At 41.4% G+C, this 21213-nt stretch overlaps 1 protein-coding gene across 1 annotated transcript in view; it reads left to right on the plus strand.

Annotated features, from left to right (window-relative positions):
- The window catches only part of LOC119475631 (rho GTPase-activating protein 26-like), a 107063-nt gene continuing 85850 nt past the window's right edge, over positions 1-21213 (plus strand). The window contains exon 1 of the mRNA XM_037748500.1: positions 1-549. Coding sequence (XP_037604428.1) covers positions 396-549 — 154 coding nt within the window. The 5' untranslated portion in view covers positions 1-395. The remainder of the gene's footprint in view (positions 550-21213) is intronic.

Below are 21213 nucleotides of genomic sequence, written 5' to 3' on the forward strand. Positions count from 1 at the left end.
TGAGCTGAGCTGAGCTGAGCAAAGCAGTGCATTGAGAGGAAGACACCACATTTACGAGGCTAGTTTTGTTTTTTTCTGCAGCCTCCCTCCTCCTCCTCTGTCCAGGTCCACGATGAGTTGGTCGAGAGGAATGCAGCACCGGTTTACCTGAGAGCAAGTGGTTGTATTCTTCTTTTAAACCTCCACCAACTCTGCTGTGACTTCTTTATTTATGTAGGTAGAGAAGCACTGCTGTTGGATACATCTCCAGCCCGGTGTTTACATGCTGTAATTGGATTTTGCATCATTTCCAGCAGCAGCAGTAGTAGTAATAGTAGCAGCTCCTCCTCCTCTTGTTCCTCTGGAGCTCTTTTTGCCGGCTCGTCCTGGTTGTGTTGGTGCAGAAGAAGAAGAAGATGGGTCTACCTGCCCTGGAGTTCAGTGACTGCTACCTGGACAGCCCTCAGTTCAGGGACAGACTCAAGTCCCACGAGCTGGAGCTGGACAAGACCAACAAGTTCATCAAGGAGCTCATTAAAGATGGCAAAGCGCTCATCCAGGCTCTGAAAAGTAAGTAAGTGGGTGGAGGAGGAGGAGGAGGAAAGGTGTTTGTGAGGTGTGTTAATTGACTGACTGTCATCCATGCTGTGCATAATGACAAAACATCTGGTTTGGTGCATGTGGTTTTGTCAGAGTGAGTCACAGAAGTTGCCTTCAGGTGCAGCATGTCTGTGAAAGAGAGACTGCTCTAGCTCAGTTACACTGGCATCAGAAGAAAAGCTTAGAGTGTGTGTGTGTGTGTGTGTTACTGATAAAGCACATTTCACAAGTTAAAGAGGAAAGGCGTGTGACTGTAAGTGAGCCCTGAAGCTGTCAGCACATTTATTCCCACCGCCTTACAATATAGAAGGACAGAGGGAGTGTGTAGTGAATGTTTTACTCACACTGATATACTGTGTTAAAGGGGACATATCATGCTCATTTTCAGGTTCATACTTGTATTTTGGGTTTCTACTAGAACATGTTTACATGCTTTAATGTTCAAAAATCACAATATTTTTCTCATACTTTATGTCTGAATATACCTGCATTCACCCTCTGTCTGAAACGCTCTGTTTTAGCGCATTCAACGGAATGGCAACGGAATTGTGTTGCCAGGAAACAGCCTGGGTCCATGTTTACATCCTGTCAGCTGATGTCATTCGCATACATTGGAACAGGGAATAAACTGGGACACATTTAGAATATTTACGTTTAAAACCATGTAATGGTCTAAATATCGTATATTTGTGACATCACAAATGGACAGAAATCCAAACGGCTTGTTTCAAACGCACAATTTATGAATACGGGCTGTGTGTATTTCTCTGTATATTGAGCATTTTGATAGTTTAACAGTATTTATAAAGCACTTAAACCTGCTTTATAATATAACCTTACCTTACGTTCAATCTTTACAAGCTATTCTCGTGGAAAATTTGCATTTGTATGACTCCAAATGTCCAAAATTGAAATGGAGATTGTTTGGATTGTTGAAAGTGGGGTTGTGTGAGGTTCTAATCCATAGTCAGTGTATTACCTACAGTAGATGACGGTCGGCACGCCCCCAGTTTGGAGAAACAGACAGAAGCAAAGCAATGTACTCCATCTATGCTCTCTTCAAAGCTACCAGACTCCATTGACAAAAACAGTAATTTTTTACCTAATAGATTACCTCGCAGAACACGGAAGTTGCTGGTCTACCGCTGCCTTGATTGGTTAGTTTGTGATTTTGTGCAATTTTGTGACTTTGGTGAATCCAAACTGATACTTTAACACAACAAAGTCACACAATAACATAAACAAACTAACTGATCGGGGCAGCGGTAGACCAGCAACTCCCGTGTTCTGCGAGGTAAAATTACAGTTTTTGTCAATGGACTCTGGTGGGTTTGGCGAGAGCATAGATAACGGCTCCAGTTCCTCGTTGGAAAAAGGCTGGCTGATTGCAAGGTAAAGCGGTAAATACAGTGTAGTGCTGTACACTTAAACTGATAAAGATTCTTTTTAGGTGAGCCTTTCTTTTAGGTAGCTAAAATAAGTTTTGCTGCCGGCCCCCGTCCACAGTATTGATTTGCTCCTGTGTTGGTAGTCCTGACAACTGGTGGCGTTCCGACCGTCATCTATTGTAGGTATTACACTCATAAGTACCTCACACAAACAATCCGGCAAATGTTTTCTGGTGGAATTTACTGTAATTTGGTCTAAATGCTGATTCAAATCAAGCATAAGATACTTTTTATGGAATTTATTTTGGCATGAAAATAGACAGAAGAATTGATATTGAATTTGTGTTGTTATCCATATGCTCTGAACTGTTCTATGTGTTAAAGGTGTGTTTAGTTTGCATGGTGCAATGCTGTACATGCACACTCCTGATACCGTAGATACTATTGTGTTTATGTACTGTATATATAGAGTATGGAAAGCGCAGCCTGCTGGTTAACCTGAACTTTCCACCCCGGCGTTATCGGCTGTACCTTTTAAAAACAAACCAGTTCGGTCCTCTGTGACCACAAAGCTCGGTCAGCTGACGTGTGGCTATAAAGACAATTCTGCTTTTGTCCATTGGTGAGATCTAGAAATCAAACAGCATGGCCTGATTTACTGCGGTCGCAGTGAGTCATTTGCTTGTTCTGTGCCATTGTAGCAGGGTGCTGCCTGACAAAGAGCAAGTCAGCAGGTTTTCCTAGTTAATCTTTTTTTTATACCTGTAGTTTTTGTCGCCCATTGCCGGCACATGACATGAATTAGTCGCTTCTCTAACAGCGCTTGAAGTTCTCTGTGCAGCTGTATATCTTTTCTGCTGCATCTTTCAACACACCTGGACCTCCTCTGCTGTTCTTGAGGCATTGAGAGGATGTGTGACTGCCCTGGGACGCCCCTCATGTTTAGTTAGGTTCTAATTGCTGCTGGAGGAGGAGCCTCAACGTCTCCTGACAGCTTTCACATGTGTTTCTGTTGTAATGACTACATGCAATATTACCACAGAAGGAGAAAGTGAAACATTTACAACATGCCACTCAGAATGTACACAGCAGTGCTACTGTGAACTTATGAGGCCTGTTGTTATGTCACTGTCTTCTCTTGGTTCTTCAGTACTAGTGTAATGACCTGTGTAGGATTGGGTGATATGATGATATAGACTTGTGGTGAGGCAATATAAATGTGACTGTTGTCAGGTTTTTATATACAGTTTATATACCAAGTTATCTGTCTCTTAATGTCTTTGGTTGTAATAGGACTGCTTTATAGAAATACTGGATTTACGGGATTTTTGCATCAATGTGATGATTTGTTAGGTATTTAATTTCAAATTTGTATTTATTTTTTTGCCAAAAATAACAAACATTCCCATCAGCTATATCTTTAAACAGCTAAATCAGTCGAATATACTCTATCATGTTGTTTATCAATATAAAATGACATACATATAGCGTATGTCATTTTATATTGACACGTATCTCAGTCACCAGTTTATCAGGTACAGAAACAGACAAGACTTTTAACCAGGAGACTGGTGTTCGAGACCGGTGTTTTGTTTTTGCAAGTTAGTGAAGTTTTTTAGTGACGTTTGTTTCGTGTTGTTTAGTGATGTTTGTAGCGTGCATTCCGTAGTTATGTCACATTATTTCCGTATGAATTTCACTTAGTCTGCGTACTTATTGTAAAGCCAATGGGCATGATGTTTTTCCTAAACCTAACTAAGTGGTTTTGTTGCCTAAACTTAACTGCGGATGTTACCGTAGTTTTATTACGTGGTGTACAAATGACACGCAAAAAAGCGTAAAATGTGTCGTCATGACACGCGGCCTATCCGTGTAATGTCATGGTACCTATACGCCTTCCCGTGAGACTGGGTTGGTATAATGCAATACAGTTCAACAGCACTACAAACTACAGCCTCCAAAATATCCATACAGTTGTACCACGCCTCTCTACATTATAACCTTCATGAAGCTAGAATCTATTTCAAGACTGTTGTATAGACTGTATTGCTTTTAGCTTATACCTAATATACTATACTGAGTGTATATCCATATTGCCCACCTCTAGACTGTACAGCATTTTTCTGTTATGGATTAATTTTGGATGCAGTGTGAAGCCGGCACTTGACAGTTTGTTCCTGATGGTTTGTTGTTGCTGCAGTACAGAGAGAACAAGTACAGAGAGCATCGTAGTAAATTGCATGAACTGCACTTATGGTACATGCTTATTATTGCTTAAAATTTAATAATTATGAATACCATCATACCATTAATAGTTGGTCTTTTTGCATAATGGAAAATCTACACTGATGTGTCTGTGATAAGCTAGCTGCTGCTTCCTCTTCTTCTCTTCTTACCCGAGTCGATGTTTATCGCTCATTAGTGTAATTTATAATAGAGGAAGGATTCAACGCTATTGCGATTTACAGCAGCTCTTTCCTGTTTGTGGGTGTCGGACTGGTTTATATAGCAACTCAACATGTAGACACATTCAGACAAATGCACACACGCACACTCTGTTTCAGTATACACTTTGAAGACCACAAAGTCTCCCTTGAATAAGTACTTTGGAGACACACACAAACTAAGGTGGCAGATGCATACAGTATGCACACACACACACACACACACACATATATATATATATATATATATATACACACACAGTGTGAGTTTAAGTATGTGTGTTGGCCATATGTCATTTTAGGGCAGATCTAGCTTGTTATTACGTAGCCTGTAGAAATGTTTGGTTCTCTGCTCCACCTCTAACATGACACGGCTCAATCAGCCAAACTAACCCTAATTGGCAGCTTTGGCGCTCACTGGTGCTGCGAGGGGAAACGAGACACCGTGTTTAGACAGTTTATGTGACACAGACGCATGATGTTGCCATGTTTTCAGCGGAAAGTGTAAAAATGGAGCAATGGAGTTTATTTTTGAAGTTCACGCCACTTGGCTCAGGAGAGAATATTGCCAGTCATCTGTTTAAGGTGTCAGAGTGGGACTCTTGACCTTTGTTTTGATGCATCCCTTCTTTTTTTGTCTAGGAGAAAATGAGCCTACTTCTCACTTGAATTATTACCTCAGTTAACATTGTAAACATGAGTTTATGGTCTCAACCACTAGTTTCAAGTCTTCTTCAATACAGCATGATGTTCATTTAGTAAATTATGGTCCCATTTAGAGTCAAATAGACCATAAAGCAGGGTATGCTTTAGGGCGTGGCTACCTTGTGATTGACAGGTCGCTACACCGGCGTTGTCTGGTCTAAGAGTTGTCCGTGTTTTCGTCTTACAACTTTCACAGTGTGTTTTCAGTTCATGAAAGTTAACATTTTGGTCGCCTAAAAATGTCTTATTCAGCGTTCGGTTGTACTTTGCTCCACCCTCTCGTGCCACTTCTGGTTGCAAAAAACCAAGATGGCGACGGCAAAAATGCTGAACTCAAAGCTTCAAAACAGCAGTCCACAAACCAATGGGTTATGTCACAGTGACTACGTCCACTTCTTATATACAGGCCATGGTATTACCCTATGTTTCAATGGTTTAAATTGTGTTTCAGCTGCTTTTCGACCCTTCCAAAACACCAAAATGTTGTAATTTATGGAACTTTTTCACATGAAAATGGACAAATTTTAAGACGGTGAATATTTGGTGCATGTGTGTACACCTGTTTTGAGCACAGAAATACGAGAAGTTCAACCAAAAGTCAAGCAGACCAACAGCAGTAGATCATTCACTGAAAAAAATCAATTGAACAATCCATGATTGCGGTAATAAAACAATGCTAGGACTTGTAAGTATTCATATCCAATGCCTATTATTATTATTATTATTATTACTAGCCTGGAGTCCCAGGGCTCAGCTGTCATGGACTAGTTTTTCACAATGAGGTCATCGTTGGCTGCAGTGACAGCGCTGCTTCCGGGATTAAGACATGACATGATCAAATTGTCAGGCCCAGTTGTGCACACACACACACACACGTGTTACAGTGAAAGCGTGACACATCCCTCTGTCATATAGATCGTTTTTTCTTAACCGTTAAATAGAGCTTTTAGGGAGCAGAGGCCTGAAACATGAGAGAGCACAGCTGGTTAGTCAGAGTCCCCTGTTAGTGTTGGCTGAGTGTGCGTATGGGTGGTTTTATATTTGTGCCTGCGTGATGTGAATATGGATATAGTACATTCCTTAACAAGTATTTATGTGGCCTAGTGACCTCTTTCTGCTCTGTATATATGGCCTACAGAGAGTGTGTGTGTTTGTGTGTCTCCTGACCTTCAAGGAGCTGATGAGATGATGCTAATTGATGGAGGGTTAACATGTCAGAAGGATGGATACACTGTACACTGATATAGAGATTACCATTTGTACTCGTAGATGCCATAGGAGCTTTTCAACCTAAATACTTCAGACCTGTTTGATGGTGATAAACAGAAACACATTTCGATTTGAATCATGTTAAGATAAGATGAGATCATTCTTTATTAGTCCCACACTGGCGAAATTTGCAATGTTATTGAATGTTAATACCATTTATTTACCTTTTTAAAAAGAGGGTGATTTTATTCAAATTGCATTTGGACTCAATTTGACAGGATTTATAGCCTATATATCAAGTAATTGATCTTAAAAGCTTTCAGAAAATGAACAGTAGCAAGAATGGCATAATCCTAATAAATCCAGATCTTTAAACTTACCAGTCTAAAGCTGACTTTCAGTAAGTGCTTCAACTTGTGCGTTACAATCATGTCAGAGTTTCTATTGGCCCAAAGCTAACATGGGTGGGAGTAATGGACCCAATATGCTTTGTTTTATTGCTGCAAATGGTCGCCATCTGTACATAATGCACTTTTTAATGATACAGTACAATTTTATCATTTATAGCAAATTATTTCGCGGACCCCCTGACAGAGTGCCACGGACCCCTGGGGGTCCCCGGACCCCACTTTGAGAATCATTGTTTTAAGGGATTAAATACAGGTTTATTTAAGCAGAAAAAAACAACTTGAAATTGTTTAAATTTATCAATAGCTAGGGCTTGACGAGGAAGTCTGTTTCTGATTTAATTTGGCCACAAATGGGCGGGCTGAACCGTAACATTTCCAGCGACTATTTTAGCCCTATGTAATTGTCCAGACTTAGCCAATAAAACAATGCCTGTAGCTCGTTGGAGAAATAGTCGATGCCTAAAACTAGAATTACTATCCAAGAACCACTGCTACATGAAAATGACTTAGTAAACAGGTTGTCCTGTACTATAGTATACATATCAGAGGCTTGACCCTGAGAGCACGCACATTGTTGAGGCATGTATGCTGCCGTTGTGTTCGGCCTGTTACTGGTTAAAAACAGCCCTCCGCCCATTAGCACTGTCTTGATAATGGCTTCGTTTTCAGGCGTTTACTCTGGCTTCAAATTGAACCATTAGCTGCCCTTGGCAACCTCACAAACAAGCTGCGGGCTACGAGAGCTCGTAAGAGGGAAGTGGGAATTCCCTGCGACGGACCGCATGAAATTGCAATCCATATCTCTCTCCTCTCTCCTTACCTTCTGTCTTTGTTTTCCCTGCAGCCACTCTCTGTGCTGTTAGTAATAAGAAGGGTAATAGCAGTCATTCAGTGGCTCAACTGTCAAACTGGTGCTGATAGATGAGGGTCACACACACACACAAATGCACACCGCACCATAACTAATTGTCAATTATGTTTGATGGAGGGAGTGAACCCTCTTTTTAAAAAGGTCCAGAGCAAATGAAGAGTATGTGCCAAGGGGCTAATGAAAAGAGAGAAAGAGGAGGTGGGGGTGTTGTTGTCTTTCACAATGGTGTTTAAAAGCCGACATGGCCTTATTTTCTACCCGCCTGTAGAGGAGCAGAGCAATCTAGGTTGTGGAGAGAAGAAGAAGAAGAGGAGGGGAAAGGGGTAGAGAGGATGGAGGAGGAGAGAAAAGCGAGGCAGGGTGTCACTGTGTCTGAAGGCATTCCTCTGCAGACGTCCCATAGGAACAAAGAGGAGAGAAGGGTGTGTGTGTTTTTATGCATGCAGCATAATGTCTGATTTGCACATACAACATGTGTGTTTCCCATTATACCAGTACATTTCGGCTCATGGGAAGGTGTGTGTGTGTGCTCAGTGAACATGTACGTGCGGGCATGTTGCCACTGCAGTACAGCACGGTGGGGGTTGGGGGTCTTCCTCTAGCTGTGACGTAGCGTGGAGGAGAAGGAAATTAGGGCACGACTGAGCCCAGCTCTGGCGCTTTTGTTGCCTCGCTTTTGTTGAGGCAGACTGTCTGACACACACACATTCACACAGACACACACACACATGCAGTCACTGACTTTTATCATCATACTGGATCAAAATGACGTATATTTGTCCTTAAAGAGACGGAGGATGGAGCAGCAACACCCTCATTCAGAATTTTTTCAACAGTTTAAGGGCGCTTTCACAAGCCATAGTCCCTTTGGCTAGTCCGAATCAGAGTGAAATGAACTCTTTTGCATCGTTTTCTATTTAGGCTGGTTCGGTTTTACAGTGCACCAATTAAAGTGGACCAAATAAAAAAAAATATTTTGCTGAGGGGCGTGTACGAGGGAGTAGGGACGACATTTTTTCACTTTGACTCTGCACTGATCTACTGTGTCAAATGAGAACGGGTTGACTGTGTGCACGAATCTCTTCTCCTCCAGTTTATCTTGAATTACTTATTAAACATCACTATTTAGCATATTCTGTATGTTCTCTTCGGCCCATATGTCGAGCAAACATTTGACTTCTGCAGAAGTCCAGGTCCATCCTCTTCCACTCACGTTAACCTGTTGTTTACCTGCATCCATCTCAACAAATGCCCGCACGAGCGGTCGGCGTTTTGGTTCGCTTCCTGCAATTGGGTCTGATTATGTTCTCACTGCAATCAAACCGCCCTTGGATTTGCTTGGAAACAGTCTGAGACCACCTCTCGCAAGCAATTTCACACCAGAATACATTCACTGCGTCAACAGCAGCCCAAACGAACCAGAGTTTGATTAAAATTGACTCAATTTGGGCGAGTGAAAGCGCCAACACATTTTTTGTGCAATTGATCATTTGTTGCAAAACACTGGATTTTTGTGTAAGAATATGAGACTATAAAATCCAAACAATTGGCCTCAACACATTTTGACACTGGCAGCCACACACTTTAACTCCTTATGCGTGGGATGCAGGGTCTTTTTTGTTCTTGCACATTATTTGCATGCTGCATTATACATGAGCACATATGAACTTCTTTAGATTTACAGAGTAACAGTGGGATTACGTTTCATCAACAGGTTGCATTCATTAAGAGCAGCTCTGTTGCCTGCTACATCTATAATTAACAAGCTCATTAAAAATCTATCAGGCTCATAAATCGGGTCATGAATTGTATTTAAAATGCACTTCTGCGTAAACAGATTTGCTGCAGAAATGGCATGTGTATATAGCACACCGATCGAAAACTTTGCATAGCTCGTAACAATCACCACAGAAGTAGATCTCCAGCCAGCGCGCCGCTTCATCTCATTAGTTGAATCTTTGATGTGGAGAATCGGCCCTGGACTCCAGCTGGACTGAAGCTGGTAAATATTTCAGCTCGGGGGCTTATTTAGTTACACTGCCCGCCCGCCAAAGATACAGCGACTCAGCCCTTAGATGCACTGTGGTATTACTACTTGTGTGTTTTCTCTCATGATGATATGGGACTTATTTTGCTGGTATGCCACCTCCACTACTTAAAGATGCATGCACATGCAACAATATGACATATTTCCTTTTTTCTAGGCAGGTATTGCTGTTGCAGCCGTTCACATGCAACCCCAAGGTCCACGTTTTAACTCAGGTTATGTCTACAAACAGTCTTCAAGTTCGGGTAAAATGTGAGGAACTGAAAGAGGAACTGCAAAAACACATTTCTCATGGCATAGATATAAATACACTAGAGCTACGATTTCGTTATAATTCAAAATGTTAACACGAGAGTGCATGAAACTGTAAAGAAGGAAGTGGGATTCACACGCAAACACCAGCATGTTTAAATTTGAATCTCTTGCGCTTAAGCAAGCACAACCACCACATCACCTACAGTGATGGAAATGTTCCTCTGACACTTATAGTTCTGCAAATGCATTTACTGTAAGCGGCATCTGTGGTGTACGTTTTGAATATGCATACATACAGATGAGTCATGCTGTATATCCGCTCGGCCACAAAGGTACAGTTCTGTTTAAAGAGAACGCTGAGACAATTTCAATCCTTATTGAAATAGAAAATCTGGTGTTATTTCTACAGAACAGAACCGCTTTGACCTGTATACACCTACATTTTAACACAGCTTTTTTTGTTGCACTGACTCAATCAAGTAGTGTTAGTCCGCCAAATGTGCTATTTATGTAATGCTGCAGCATCATTATCTTAACTTGTCCAGGTGTAGCAACTGAGGCCTCACGATCAGAGCTGTCACTCTTTAAAGATCCCCTCCAGACATTTTTTTAAGACGCATAAGAATGTTTCAATATTGTGTTTTTGCACAAAAAAAGTTCAGTTACCTTTTTAAAATATTCCTAAAATCAGCTCCTTCCCACACAAGATGCCTCTGATTTCACATTTTTTTTGTACGTACACATCTTAAACGTCTTTGCACCTAAAAGACTTTCCCTCTTCAGCAGATGAATGTGAACACAGCCGTAGTGTCAAACTCTGCACATCCATCACTCTGCACAGTGAAGGTCAAACATTCAAGTGACGTAACAACGAGCAAAACACATTTAGAGTGGAGGGGGAATTTAAGGAGAAGCTGCGGTTGAGTGCGGGGAAAAATGAAATACCTGGTTTGCTAAATTAATTGTTTAAATGTATTAAAGGGATGTGGGTGTGACTTTGGTGAATCCGAACTAACTCTGGTTGCTTTGATGAGAGCATAACGGCTTCAGTTCCCCGTTGGAAACATAGACATGTAGTGAAAATATTCTAAATATAGCGTACACTTAAACTGATATTGATTTTTTTTAGGTTGGCCTTTCTTTTAGGTGGCTAAAATATGTTTAGCTGCCGTCACCGTCCACAACAATGCATTGCTTTGCTCCCGTGTGGTAACTCCTGTCTGTTTCTCCAAACTGGAGGCGTGCCGAGCGTCATCTACTGTAGGTAATACACTGACTATGGAAAAGTACCTCATACAACCCCACTTCAAATCACCCAAACTATCCCTTTGATGAGTTGCAGATATTAACGTCCTGTAACAATGTCAAATGTAATAATGTGTTTTTTTATTGTCTAAAGAAAGAAAGGAGGTAGAAAAAACTTCCATGGATGAGTAATTATGGGGGAATAAAATGTGTGTAACTTAAGATCATTTGCAACTTTATCCTGGCTGCACCTTGTTCCACCTGACTGTGTGCACTTTGTGCCTTTTGCAGCTGCACGTAAGAAATGCCGATCTTAACAAGTTAGTGATGTATTAAAAAAAACATAGTTCAGCCTTTTTCTTTTAAGACATGAAGCCATTTTCTGCCATTGAGGCGAGATAACGTCACTTGTAATCCAATGAAAACCAACTTGATTCAAGAGTGTTCTCGACTTGAGCTTCAGTTCCTTCTTACTGATGCAGCTGTCGGCCTTGTTCTCCTTTTAAAGATGGAAAAGGTTCTGTAACACCAGAAAACTTGGCAAGATGAGATTGATTTTGGGAAAATATCTCCAACTCCAAGGGTAAATGTAAGGCAGCTTTATTTATAGAGCACATTTCATTACAAATAAACTCAATGCGCTTTACATTTTAAAATAAAAAATAAAAGGACAGGGACAAGCACAGTGCTGGCTTCACATTAATTTGATCATATTACTTTAAGATCATAAAACACCAGGAGTGAAGTGGGAGGAGAAGAGGGAAAGTGAACTCTGAGGAATGCTCTTTAACTTTCTGCACACGGCTACCTGATCGCTGCTGTTTTCGCTCATAAAAGAGACAGCTGCGCTTTTCACAGCTGCTTAAAAAGCTGCTTTTACTGCAGCTGGTTATGGGTGCAAATTGTTTAATTGGAGCTGTTTTAACAGCAGATGGAGGGCGGTGAATTATCGTACCTGACACCACTCCACCGAACAGCAGCGTGATGGAGCTTCAGTGTCAAGGTTGTGTTTCACTTGGAAATTTATGATAAACACAGAGAAGGGCTGTTATCTTGCTCAAGAAGCAGGATTTTACGGTTCATCAGCACCTAATGCACCTGATAAAAGTGGAAAAAAAAGAAAAGATTTTTCCATCTATGTTTTGCTGGCTACAAGTCTGAACTCATTTTACTGATAATTTGAATGAAATAGAGCTTCAGGAAATTTTTTGGAAGGAAATGTGTTTTAATTTGACTCCCTGGTTGCCTTACAGGAAGAGTCAAAGGTTACATCAGGCTGTTCTCATACACCGTTTGGAGCTACTGTACATCTATGAAAAGTAATGCACTGTAATAAACTGCATGTGATTATCATAAAGTGGGCATGTCTGTGAAGGGGAGACTCGTGGGTACCCATAGAACAAATTTTCATTCACATATCTTGAGGTCAGAGGTCAAGGGACCCCTTTGAAAATGGCCATGCCATTCCTCGCTAAAATTTTGCGTACGTTTGCATATGAAGTATCTCCACTCTAGCTTTAAAACTGAGCCTGCTACAATCTAAAAAGCGCAAGTTACGTTAATGCATTAAAGTAATTAATGGCGTTAAAACAAATTTGCATTAATGCATTATTATCGTGTTAACTTTGACAGCCCTAATGACGATATGTTGCATACATACTGTGTGTGTGCATTTGAGTACATTCGTGTGACTGTGTGTGTGCGTTGTATCTGTAGATCTGACCTATCAAAGTCACGTCTTTTCTTATTGGTTTAGTGGCAATGAGCCTTATTATCAGTGTCACACCTGACAGCTGGATGATGTTACTGTCCATAAAGTGTCACAAGACCTGAATGACCTTTGTTTTTTTTACGATGGTTTAGGAGGAAAATATGCTTCAATATAATAATGAAGGTTATCCAAACAGGAAGCTCCTGACTAAGGTTAATTATTGAATACCATGGGAATGAAATGCAGTTTTTTTCCCCCTATCCTACAGGGAAAAGAAATGTCAGAGGAAGACAGGGAGATTTATCTGAACCTTCAGCTCGGTTATCTTTAACTCCTTAGCCTGCAGTGCTGAGCTGTCAGTCCTAAATTCAAGACGAGTGTGACAATGAACTAGAAACTCTCAGCCCGCGGTGGAGTAAAGGTGTGGCTCTGAGTCGTTACCCTTGAACTAGAAACCTTAGACCTCCTCTACAGACCTTACAGCCCAGAAATGTTACCAGGAAACACTGACAGGAGGAGGCGATTTAGCCTGACAGACAGGTGTGGCTCAAATCAGGCAGAAAACACAAATATACCCACAGATGCATACTCTCTCACACACACACACACATGCTGACACATGTTGTTGATAAAATAGCTATTTTCCTCCCACATCAAAGCTCCTCGAAGTGAGTCAGAGCGAAGAGGAGAAGAGCCAGTGTTACCAGTCAGAGGCCGGCGTGGTGTTCGTATCCAGCTGGAGGTTAGAAGAAGGTGAAAGCAGGTTGTTTTTGTCCAGGAGGGACGATACTGTCTTTACAGGAAGAGAACAATCCCTCTTTTGTAGGGGTTTAAGAAGCAACTCAGATTGTATGTTAAGCTCCAGGGTTTCAGTGTTTTTGAAAGTTCACTTTCTTGTGGGCATGAAGGAGGAAACAAGTTTCTGTGGCCACTTGACATTTTGCTGATTACATTTATTCAAGTGCTGTAAGTAAAGAGGATCTATTATGCTTATTTCCAGGTGCATACTTGTAGTTTTTGATAAAGGCATGAAGCATGGTGTTAAAGCGGGTAATGATTACCTTGTAAAATGTAATGTCAACATCCCACTCTTCACCGCTTTATCATGGCTTAATCTGCTATCAGGATACTTTAAACAAGTCCTGAATGAAGGGCGAAAGGCATTGTGTGTTCAGCCAGACTGGCATTGAAGGACACAGTTGACCTTCCAAAACAATTTCCCCTTCTCCTCCTCTTCCTCTTCCTCTTTCCTTATATACACACATATTTCCACATATTAACCTCATCCTCCTTCACCTTTTTTTTTTCTCATCCTCCTGTTCCTCCGAATTTCCTTTTGTCAATCTGACATGGAAATGCATGTTAAACGTCTTCTTTCCTCCGGTAACTCTCTCATCCTGTTTCCCTCCCTGATGTAACTGGTTTGGGTTATTAAAACAGGATAAGTTCTTGCTGACTTATTGGCGTAGTAAATGAAGTGCAGGAGTCTCTAACTCTCTCCATCACTCCCATTGTTTCATTTTGTACCAGGGCATACATGACCGTTTGCTGGCCCTGCCTTGTGATGCGTTTTTGCCAGACGTTGTGTTATTTTTATAACACCGAGACATGAGCAAACCCCCACTGTGGTGAAGTAATCACACCGGGCATCGGTCTGAAGCAAACACAGTAGGCTAGTGTAATGATGTGATTCAGAAAAAACTAGTTGTTCATAGCATTTCTGATTCTGAGACACACATATTGAAACGTGTATTTCCATGTGTGATCACACATCCAGCCAGACATTTTCTCTTTATGTTATGGCGAATCTGTGCTGGAGATGAATGCAAAATAGTCTCAAAAAGGAACCGATGCACTGAATAATTGAACACAGTGCAGTGACCCGAGCTGAGGCGTGCCCTCTATGTTACTATTGCTGTCCTGGTCTAGTCAGCAGTCTTTAGGCATAGAGGCAGAGAGATGGAAATGGCAACAACAAAAGGAGAGCAAGTCAATAAAGACCTATTTTATGGGGAAAGAGACAGTATGGTTTACCCGCTTAGAGGAAGCAGTCGTATCCTACTGTATGTTCAAAATGTATGCAGGAAAAAAAAAGGGTGCAAATGCATGCAAAGTCAGTGGAAGAAGGCCAAATTTCATGTGTCAGGTTTCAGGTTTCAAGGCAGTGAAATGGACCCAACTTAACTCGTGGGAGTGCAAACTACGGTACAGATGTGCTTACTCCTGTCAAAAGAAGCTGTTGGTGATTTTTCATTTAGCCCATTCATTATTGAGCTGCAGGGGAAATGTGTAAGACAGTATTTTTGTTTTGCCTGGAAAGACAGGTATGAGAATCCCTCTAAAAATACTACTACCCATGATCCTCAGCCGCTCATTGCTGCGTAGAACCAGCCAGTCAGAGGCACAAATCAGAGCAAGTTTAAAAACATTTTTCGTTGTAGTTGTAACTTCAACTTTTTATCAACAATTGATATATTTTATTGCGCAGTTACAAATTAATCAACTAGGAGATTTTAATGTCTTTAAGCAAATAAAAAGAAGCATACAGGGAGCATACATCACTACATATGAGCATCAGCATGACAATTGAGAACTGCCCAGTTGTGGAGTCATTTGAAATGAATGATTTAGCCAATAAAGAACAACACAGCAACCTGGTTTTAAATGTGCACATTTCGTTTTTGAAATGTCTGTCTTTTAGATTACATCCAACAGTGTTCTGCTATTTCTTTCTTTAGATACCAGCACTTTTACATCTTCTTAAGTTAACATTAAAGTAGCAGTTCTATTTCAGTATGTTACACTACTTCTCTTTTTTAGCGCTGGAGCACTTCAGCAGCGTTTGTTGGGGGAAAGGAAGCGAGCTCCTGCTCAACTTCCACCACCTAGATCCTCCCAGCTGGTTGAGGGATTTGAAGTGGCAGCCCTCCAGTCACAACCTATTAATGTATATGTGATGAACTTAATACATTGTCTCACTGCCCCACTTTCCCCCCTTATTGGTGATCACCCCATATTGATGTTTAGGTCAGCAGTATACTTTCATAGTAAGATAGAAACATGTTCCCCTCTCTATATATCTGTGTGTCTGAGTGCAAGGGTGGGCTGAGGGGAAGACTCGTCTCCACTGCCGCCCAGCGCCAACCCAAACAAACCACAGTCCGCTGGCACGGAGAGCGAGGAAGTGTGCGTATGTGTGTATTTAGCAGTGTGCGTGTCTGCGTTCGGCTCCCATCCTGCTCCAAAAATAACCCCCTGCTAAGAATATTTAATCCCCAGGTTGTCGCTCTCTCTTCCTTTTATGCCTTGCTCTTTATCACACCCTGACACATTTGATGTGCGTTACTGTACACACACACACGCACACATGCAGGGGTGGTGGTGGTGGTGGTGGGGGGTGGGTGTCCTGGTGCAAAGCCAACCACAATTCAGGCTTAGTGGGGGTAATCTGGTAGGTGTGTGATCGCTTTATTCTATCTGTTTCCATGCGTCTGGTGTCATTGTTGGGGATAAATGGGTTGGCTCGGCCTGATGTCTGGCTCTGGCTTTGGCCTAAAGGGAATCTCTGTATTATTTATTTGTTCAGGATTGAGGAACTATATTTTTTTATTTGTGGTGATATCTTAGATCTTACTCTGCCCTTTGGTACTGATCACATCCTGCAGGGACGCTGATGGGACTCGGGGTCAGGGGGGCAAGCCAAGATTAACGCTAGAGAGCTGGGATGGGGGGGGTTAGGGGTGGTGTACTGTTAGGTGGGAGAGGATTGTGTTTGTGGGGCAGGGATTTATGTCCATCTCTGCGGGGAAATTATTGGGTGGCTTATGGTTGATGCCGGTGGCAGAGGGTGGGGCCCTCCTCTGCTGGACCAACAGTGTTTTGTAGTTCAACCATTTTACTCATATTTGTAGAGTTTTTTTTGACTGTTTTTGTCAATTTCCGAATGTGGTTAGTTAAGTACAGAAATGACACAGTGATAAAAGGATGTGCAACGTGCCTCATTTTTACGTCACATTGATTGAACCTTGTGTTCTTCCAAAAGCTTCACATTGAATATTTTTCCATCTCTGTGTAAGAAGAGATTTACTGTATGGAAGGCCAGTTCCTGGGCCAGTAAGAGATCAAGGATGGGTTTAGGTGTAGGCTGCGATTCTTAAAAGAGTTATGGTGAGTTGGTGAGGTGTGATGATTCTTAGTGCAAGCTCCATTCAAGGCCAGACTTCAGGTGGGTGATGTGGGGTTCAAGGTCATCTCTGAGAGAAGATCAATGAGCATCTAGATCGTTAAATTCTAAATAAAACTCTCTGCACTGTTAACTCTGCCCACCTGAATCAGGTATATCACGATATCTGGAACAGAAAAAGACACAAGTGTGCAGTATTTACGGAGTGTGTGAATCATTATTTTTTAGCTTTCACCAACTAAAAGATGTCATTTTTTTCAAAGGAAAAACAGCTGCTGGTCGATGGATGACAGATGATTGTTATAGACTGCCAGGTCCATCTAGCTCAGCGATTACTTCTCTTTGATCAGCAGCATTTAAGTCTGTTCCTGACTTGCAAGTTGAAATTGAGGTCAAAGAAGATTCACTAGTCTATATAGCTGAGTTTAGTCTGTCTGCTGCCCAGGTTTTTGTTTGCCTGAGCGATTACAGCTGAATAAACAACTTCTTTCTCTCGGTCTCATTAAGCATACATGGTGCAGTAATTATTGTGCTTTTTTTGCTGCCTGATGATGACATACAGACATTGAAGATAAATATAAACATTTGTCTTGGTGCAGTTTATAATTGTTGTCATTTGGATGCATTGAATGGCTCTCATGTACATATTGTGGCGTCAACATCTCTCGTGCTGACACAGAAAGCCAGATTGGCTTTTCATTGTCATGACGGATGACTTTTTCTCAACCAGAAAGATGCAATTACATCGGGAGTTTGCACAAAGAAAATTTGTCTCTACTCCACATTTAGACCCCTGTATAAACTGACAAAAGTGCCTTGTTGTGGCTTCTTTTTGAAGAGCGAAATGAGGACACAAGCCAAGCAAGGCTCTGACAAAATCTAAATGAATAGAATAGAAAGAGTAAACTGTAATAAACCAGTGAAAAAATGAATGGAAGCTGTCAGGACTCCCAATAGTGCACATTTCTTGACACCCTATATTTAAAGTTTAAACATTCTCATTGAGATGCCGCAGTTTGTAATATTATGACATCGGTGCTACATATAATGATGTAATAATCCGCTACAATCCCTCCTGCTTCTCACAGCTGGCAAAAAAAAATTAAAAATCTTCTTTCAAATTGAAGATGTCACATCAAGAGGCGTCCCGTGGAAATCAAAAGCTCCCCGCAGGACCTGCGGAGGATCACATGGTGATAAAAGCAAATTTTCTGGCCCACAACTGAAACACCAAAAACCACAATAATGTAAAGCTCATTTGTCTCGCTGTGTGCTGTAGGTCCCACAAAGTCAGTTTCCCGTCCACTGTCAACAGACCATCACACGTTGTTCTAGTTTCTTTAAGTGTCTATTGATTAGACTGTTCTGAACCAAAGGAATAACATGTTGAAAGGCCAAATTCAATCATTCAGCTTTTCTGTAAAACAGTCCTCTGTCTCTGTCCAGTCTGATTTCACAGACTGACTGAGATGTATCCTTCTTTAAGCTTCCATTTAAAAACACTTCTGCTTTGAAAACTTTTCTGCTATGTTCATTTTGGGGTATTTCTTTGTGATGCAATTATAATGGGCTACAAATAATTGTATACATGAGATAAGGGCAGTTCATAGGCACCCACAACTTCAGAGTTTGTGCTTTAGTCTATCAAAGTTGCAGCAATTATGTAATATTATGATATTTGACCGTTATAAGTCATTATAAAATTATTTATAATGTGTTATGATTGAGTTTTGGAGCCTGTGCACATGCCTCAGCAACCTTGTCTGCCTGAAATATACTCTATCAGCCAAGTGGTAGTTTCTCACAATGGTTTTGTGGTCTGCAGGAACATTTATTCAGAAACTCAGCTCCACTAAACAATGAACTCTATTTGTTCATGGCCGCTACAGGGACAAACGTGTAATGTCAGCCACAAGCGTACTTCCTTGCACAGACCAAGGTGACAAGGGTCTGCAGGGCTTCTTGCAAATAGGAAGTGCCTGGCAGAACATAAAGCCTGGGGAGTGTGTTTGTACTCTCTTTGTACCCGTTTTCGGGTTGTCCGTCTGTACGTGCAGTACGTACAGTATATACTATACGTCCGTCCGGTCCATTCTCGTGAACACGATATTTTAGGAATGCCTGGAGGGAATTTCCTCAAATTTGGCACAAACGTCCACTTGGACTCAATGCTGAACTGATTAGACTTTGATTGTCAAAGGTCAAGGTCACTGTGACCTCAAAAAACACGTTTTTGGCCATAACTCAAGAATTCATATATATATTGAAATATTAAAAGGGTTTCCTTTCACTCACATGCACACAATTTTCAGATATAGTTAATGGAGTGTAGTGCGTGCACTGTTTACCTCTCCATCATCTACTGCTGCTGTTTGCTCAGCGCTGACCGTCAGACCCCCGCACACCACAGTTGGTTAAGAGACCTGCATTTACGTTGACAGTTGGATCTGTAACGAACACTATCGCACATTCACAGACATTCCGTTTTCCGTTGGGGCTACACGCAAAACATGGCAAAATGACCTGGCAACGGCGACATAGAAGAGCATTATGTGCCGGACTGATCCCCAGACAGCCCCGGCACAGACGCCAACATAGAAGAGCGTAGCTGACGGAAAGGGATCGGATTGGATTATACTTTTTTCTTCCTCCGATATTATACAATCCTCCGATCGCATACAACCACAAAGCGGTAATTCTAGTTTTGATTCTGCTAAGAAGAAATATCCATTTACATCTTATTATGGTAAAGAACAGCTACTGTTGTATCATTGGAAGTTGAATCTCTGCTTTACATACAGTGCATTAGTTTCAGTTTGCAGTATTTTGTAACATAGCGTGTTTTGTGGCATGTTTTGAGAAAGTGAAATGCTTGATAGTTAGAATACCAGCCTTTTTGCTGTCGGCTCATGAAGACCAGATAGACATTTGTGGGGCATGAACCTGCCCAAACGACAGAAAGGAGGATGGAATTCGCAACTTTGCTGCCTCGAGGCAAAAAGTATATGTCATGTCTTCGAAGTTAAACTTCCAGCTCGTTCCTCCCTAATTCTGTGCGAGTGCATTAGCAGGGTGGCATTTCATCCGTTGTCTTGCTCTGCTTGTGAACCTCCAAACCCTATCATCTCTTGTGTGTCTCTCTTATCTCCTTGTCTCTCTGTGTCACGCCGGCCTCAGAGGAAGGACTTAAAACTGACAAGCCACTGAGCAGCAGCCACTCGGCCGCAAATCCCCCGGGCTGCTGTGATCCGTCCTGACAGAAAGAGAGGCACAAAGAGAGGCAGAGAGAGAGAGAGAGAGAGAGAGAGGGACTAATGGCCACACTAACAAAAGACTGTACCACACTCAGAGGACAGAACATGTACTCTCTCTTTATCTGTGCACACTATAATAGGCAATGAAATGAGTCTCTGTGTGTGTGTGTGCGGTTGGACGCTAATAAAACGTATGATGGTGCCTTCAGGGCTGCTTTTAGTCTCCTACTGGGAGAGAGAACGAGGGGAAGGCGGAGTGGAGTGTTCAGCTTCTGTATTTTCTGTAATAAATCAGGTGTGTGTATATAAGACAGGCGAATCAGTAGTGCTTTTATTACCGTCACTGTGGAAGTGCTGCTGTAATCTTCTCTACTGCAGTTTCTGTATGTTCTCTGCTCAATCAAGCTCATCTTTCATATAGTTGTACAATGTTTCGTCATATATTTCTGTCTTAATTTTTGTTTTACTGAATATAAACGGATTGGAATCTTTTAAAACTAGTTTCTACTGATGAAAGGCTGTTTTTTTCTCAGACTTGTCTGATTGCTAAGCATGCCTGAGGATTATTGACCCACATTTATGCACCAATTTTTGCCGCTTTGAAAGTCAGAAAATTTCAAATTCCCAGTTCTGCATTTCCATGCTTGTTATCTAGACTGTGAGAATAACAGTGAAAGAGTTATTGGAACCAGAATCATAGCAAATTACTGACTTAATTAATACTTGATCAGATTAAACTCTAAGGTACAGCAAATTCAAATGTTGGAGTACTTTTCTACTGTATCATGAAATGCCTTTTCAATGATCTTTTTGAAATGTGGCATAAGTGAATTAGTGTTGATTTGAAGGAAATGATAGTCAGTCGCTGTCGCAAAGTTATGTACAGTAAACAGCGATTCTGCACGTCTCTGT

The sequence above is a fragment of the Sebastes umbrosus genome, chromosome 17 (genome assembly GCF_015220745.1).
Source record: "Sebastes umbrosus isolate fSebUmb1 chromosome 17, fSebUmb1.pri, whole genome shotgun sequence".
Classification (NCBI taxonomy): Eukaryota; Metazoa; Chordata; class Actinopteri; order Perciformes; family Sebastidae; genus Sebastes; species Sebastes umbrosus.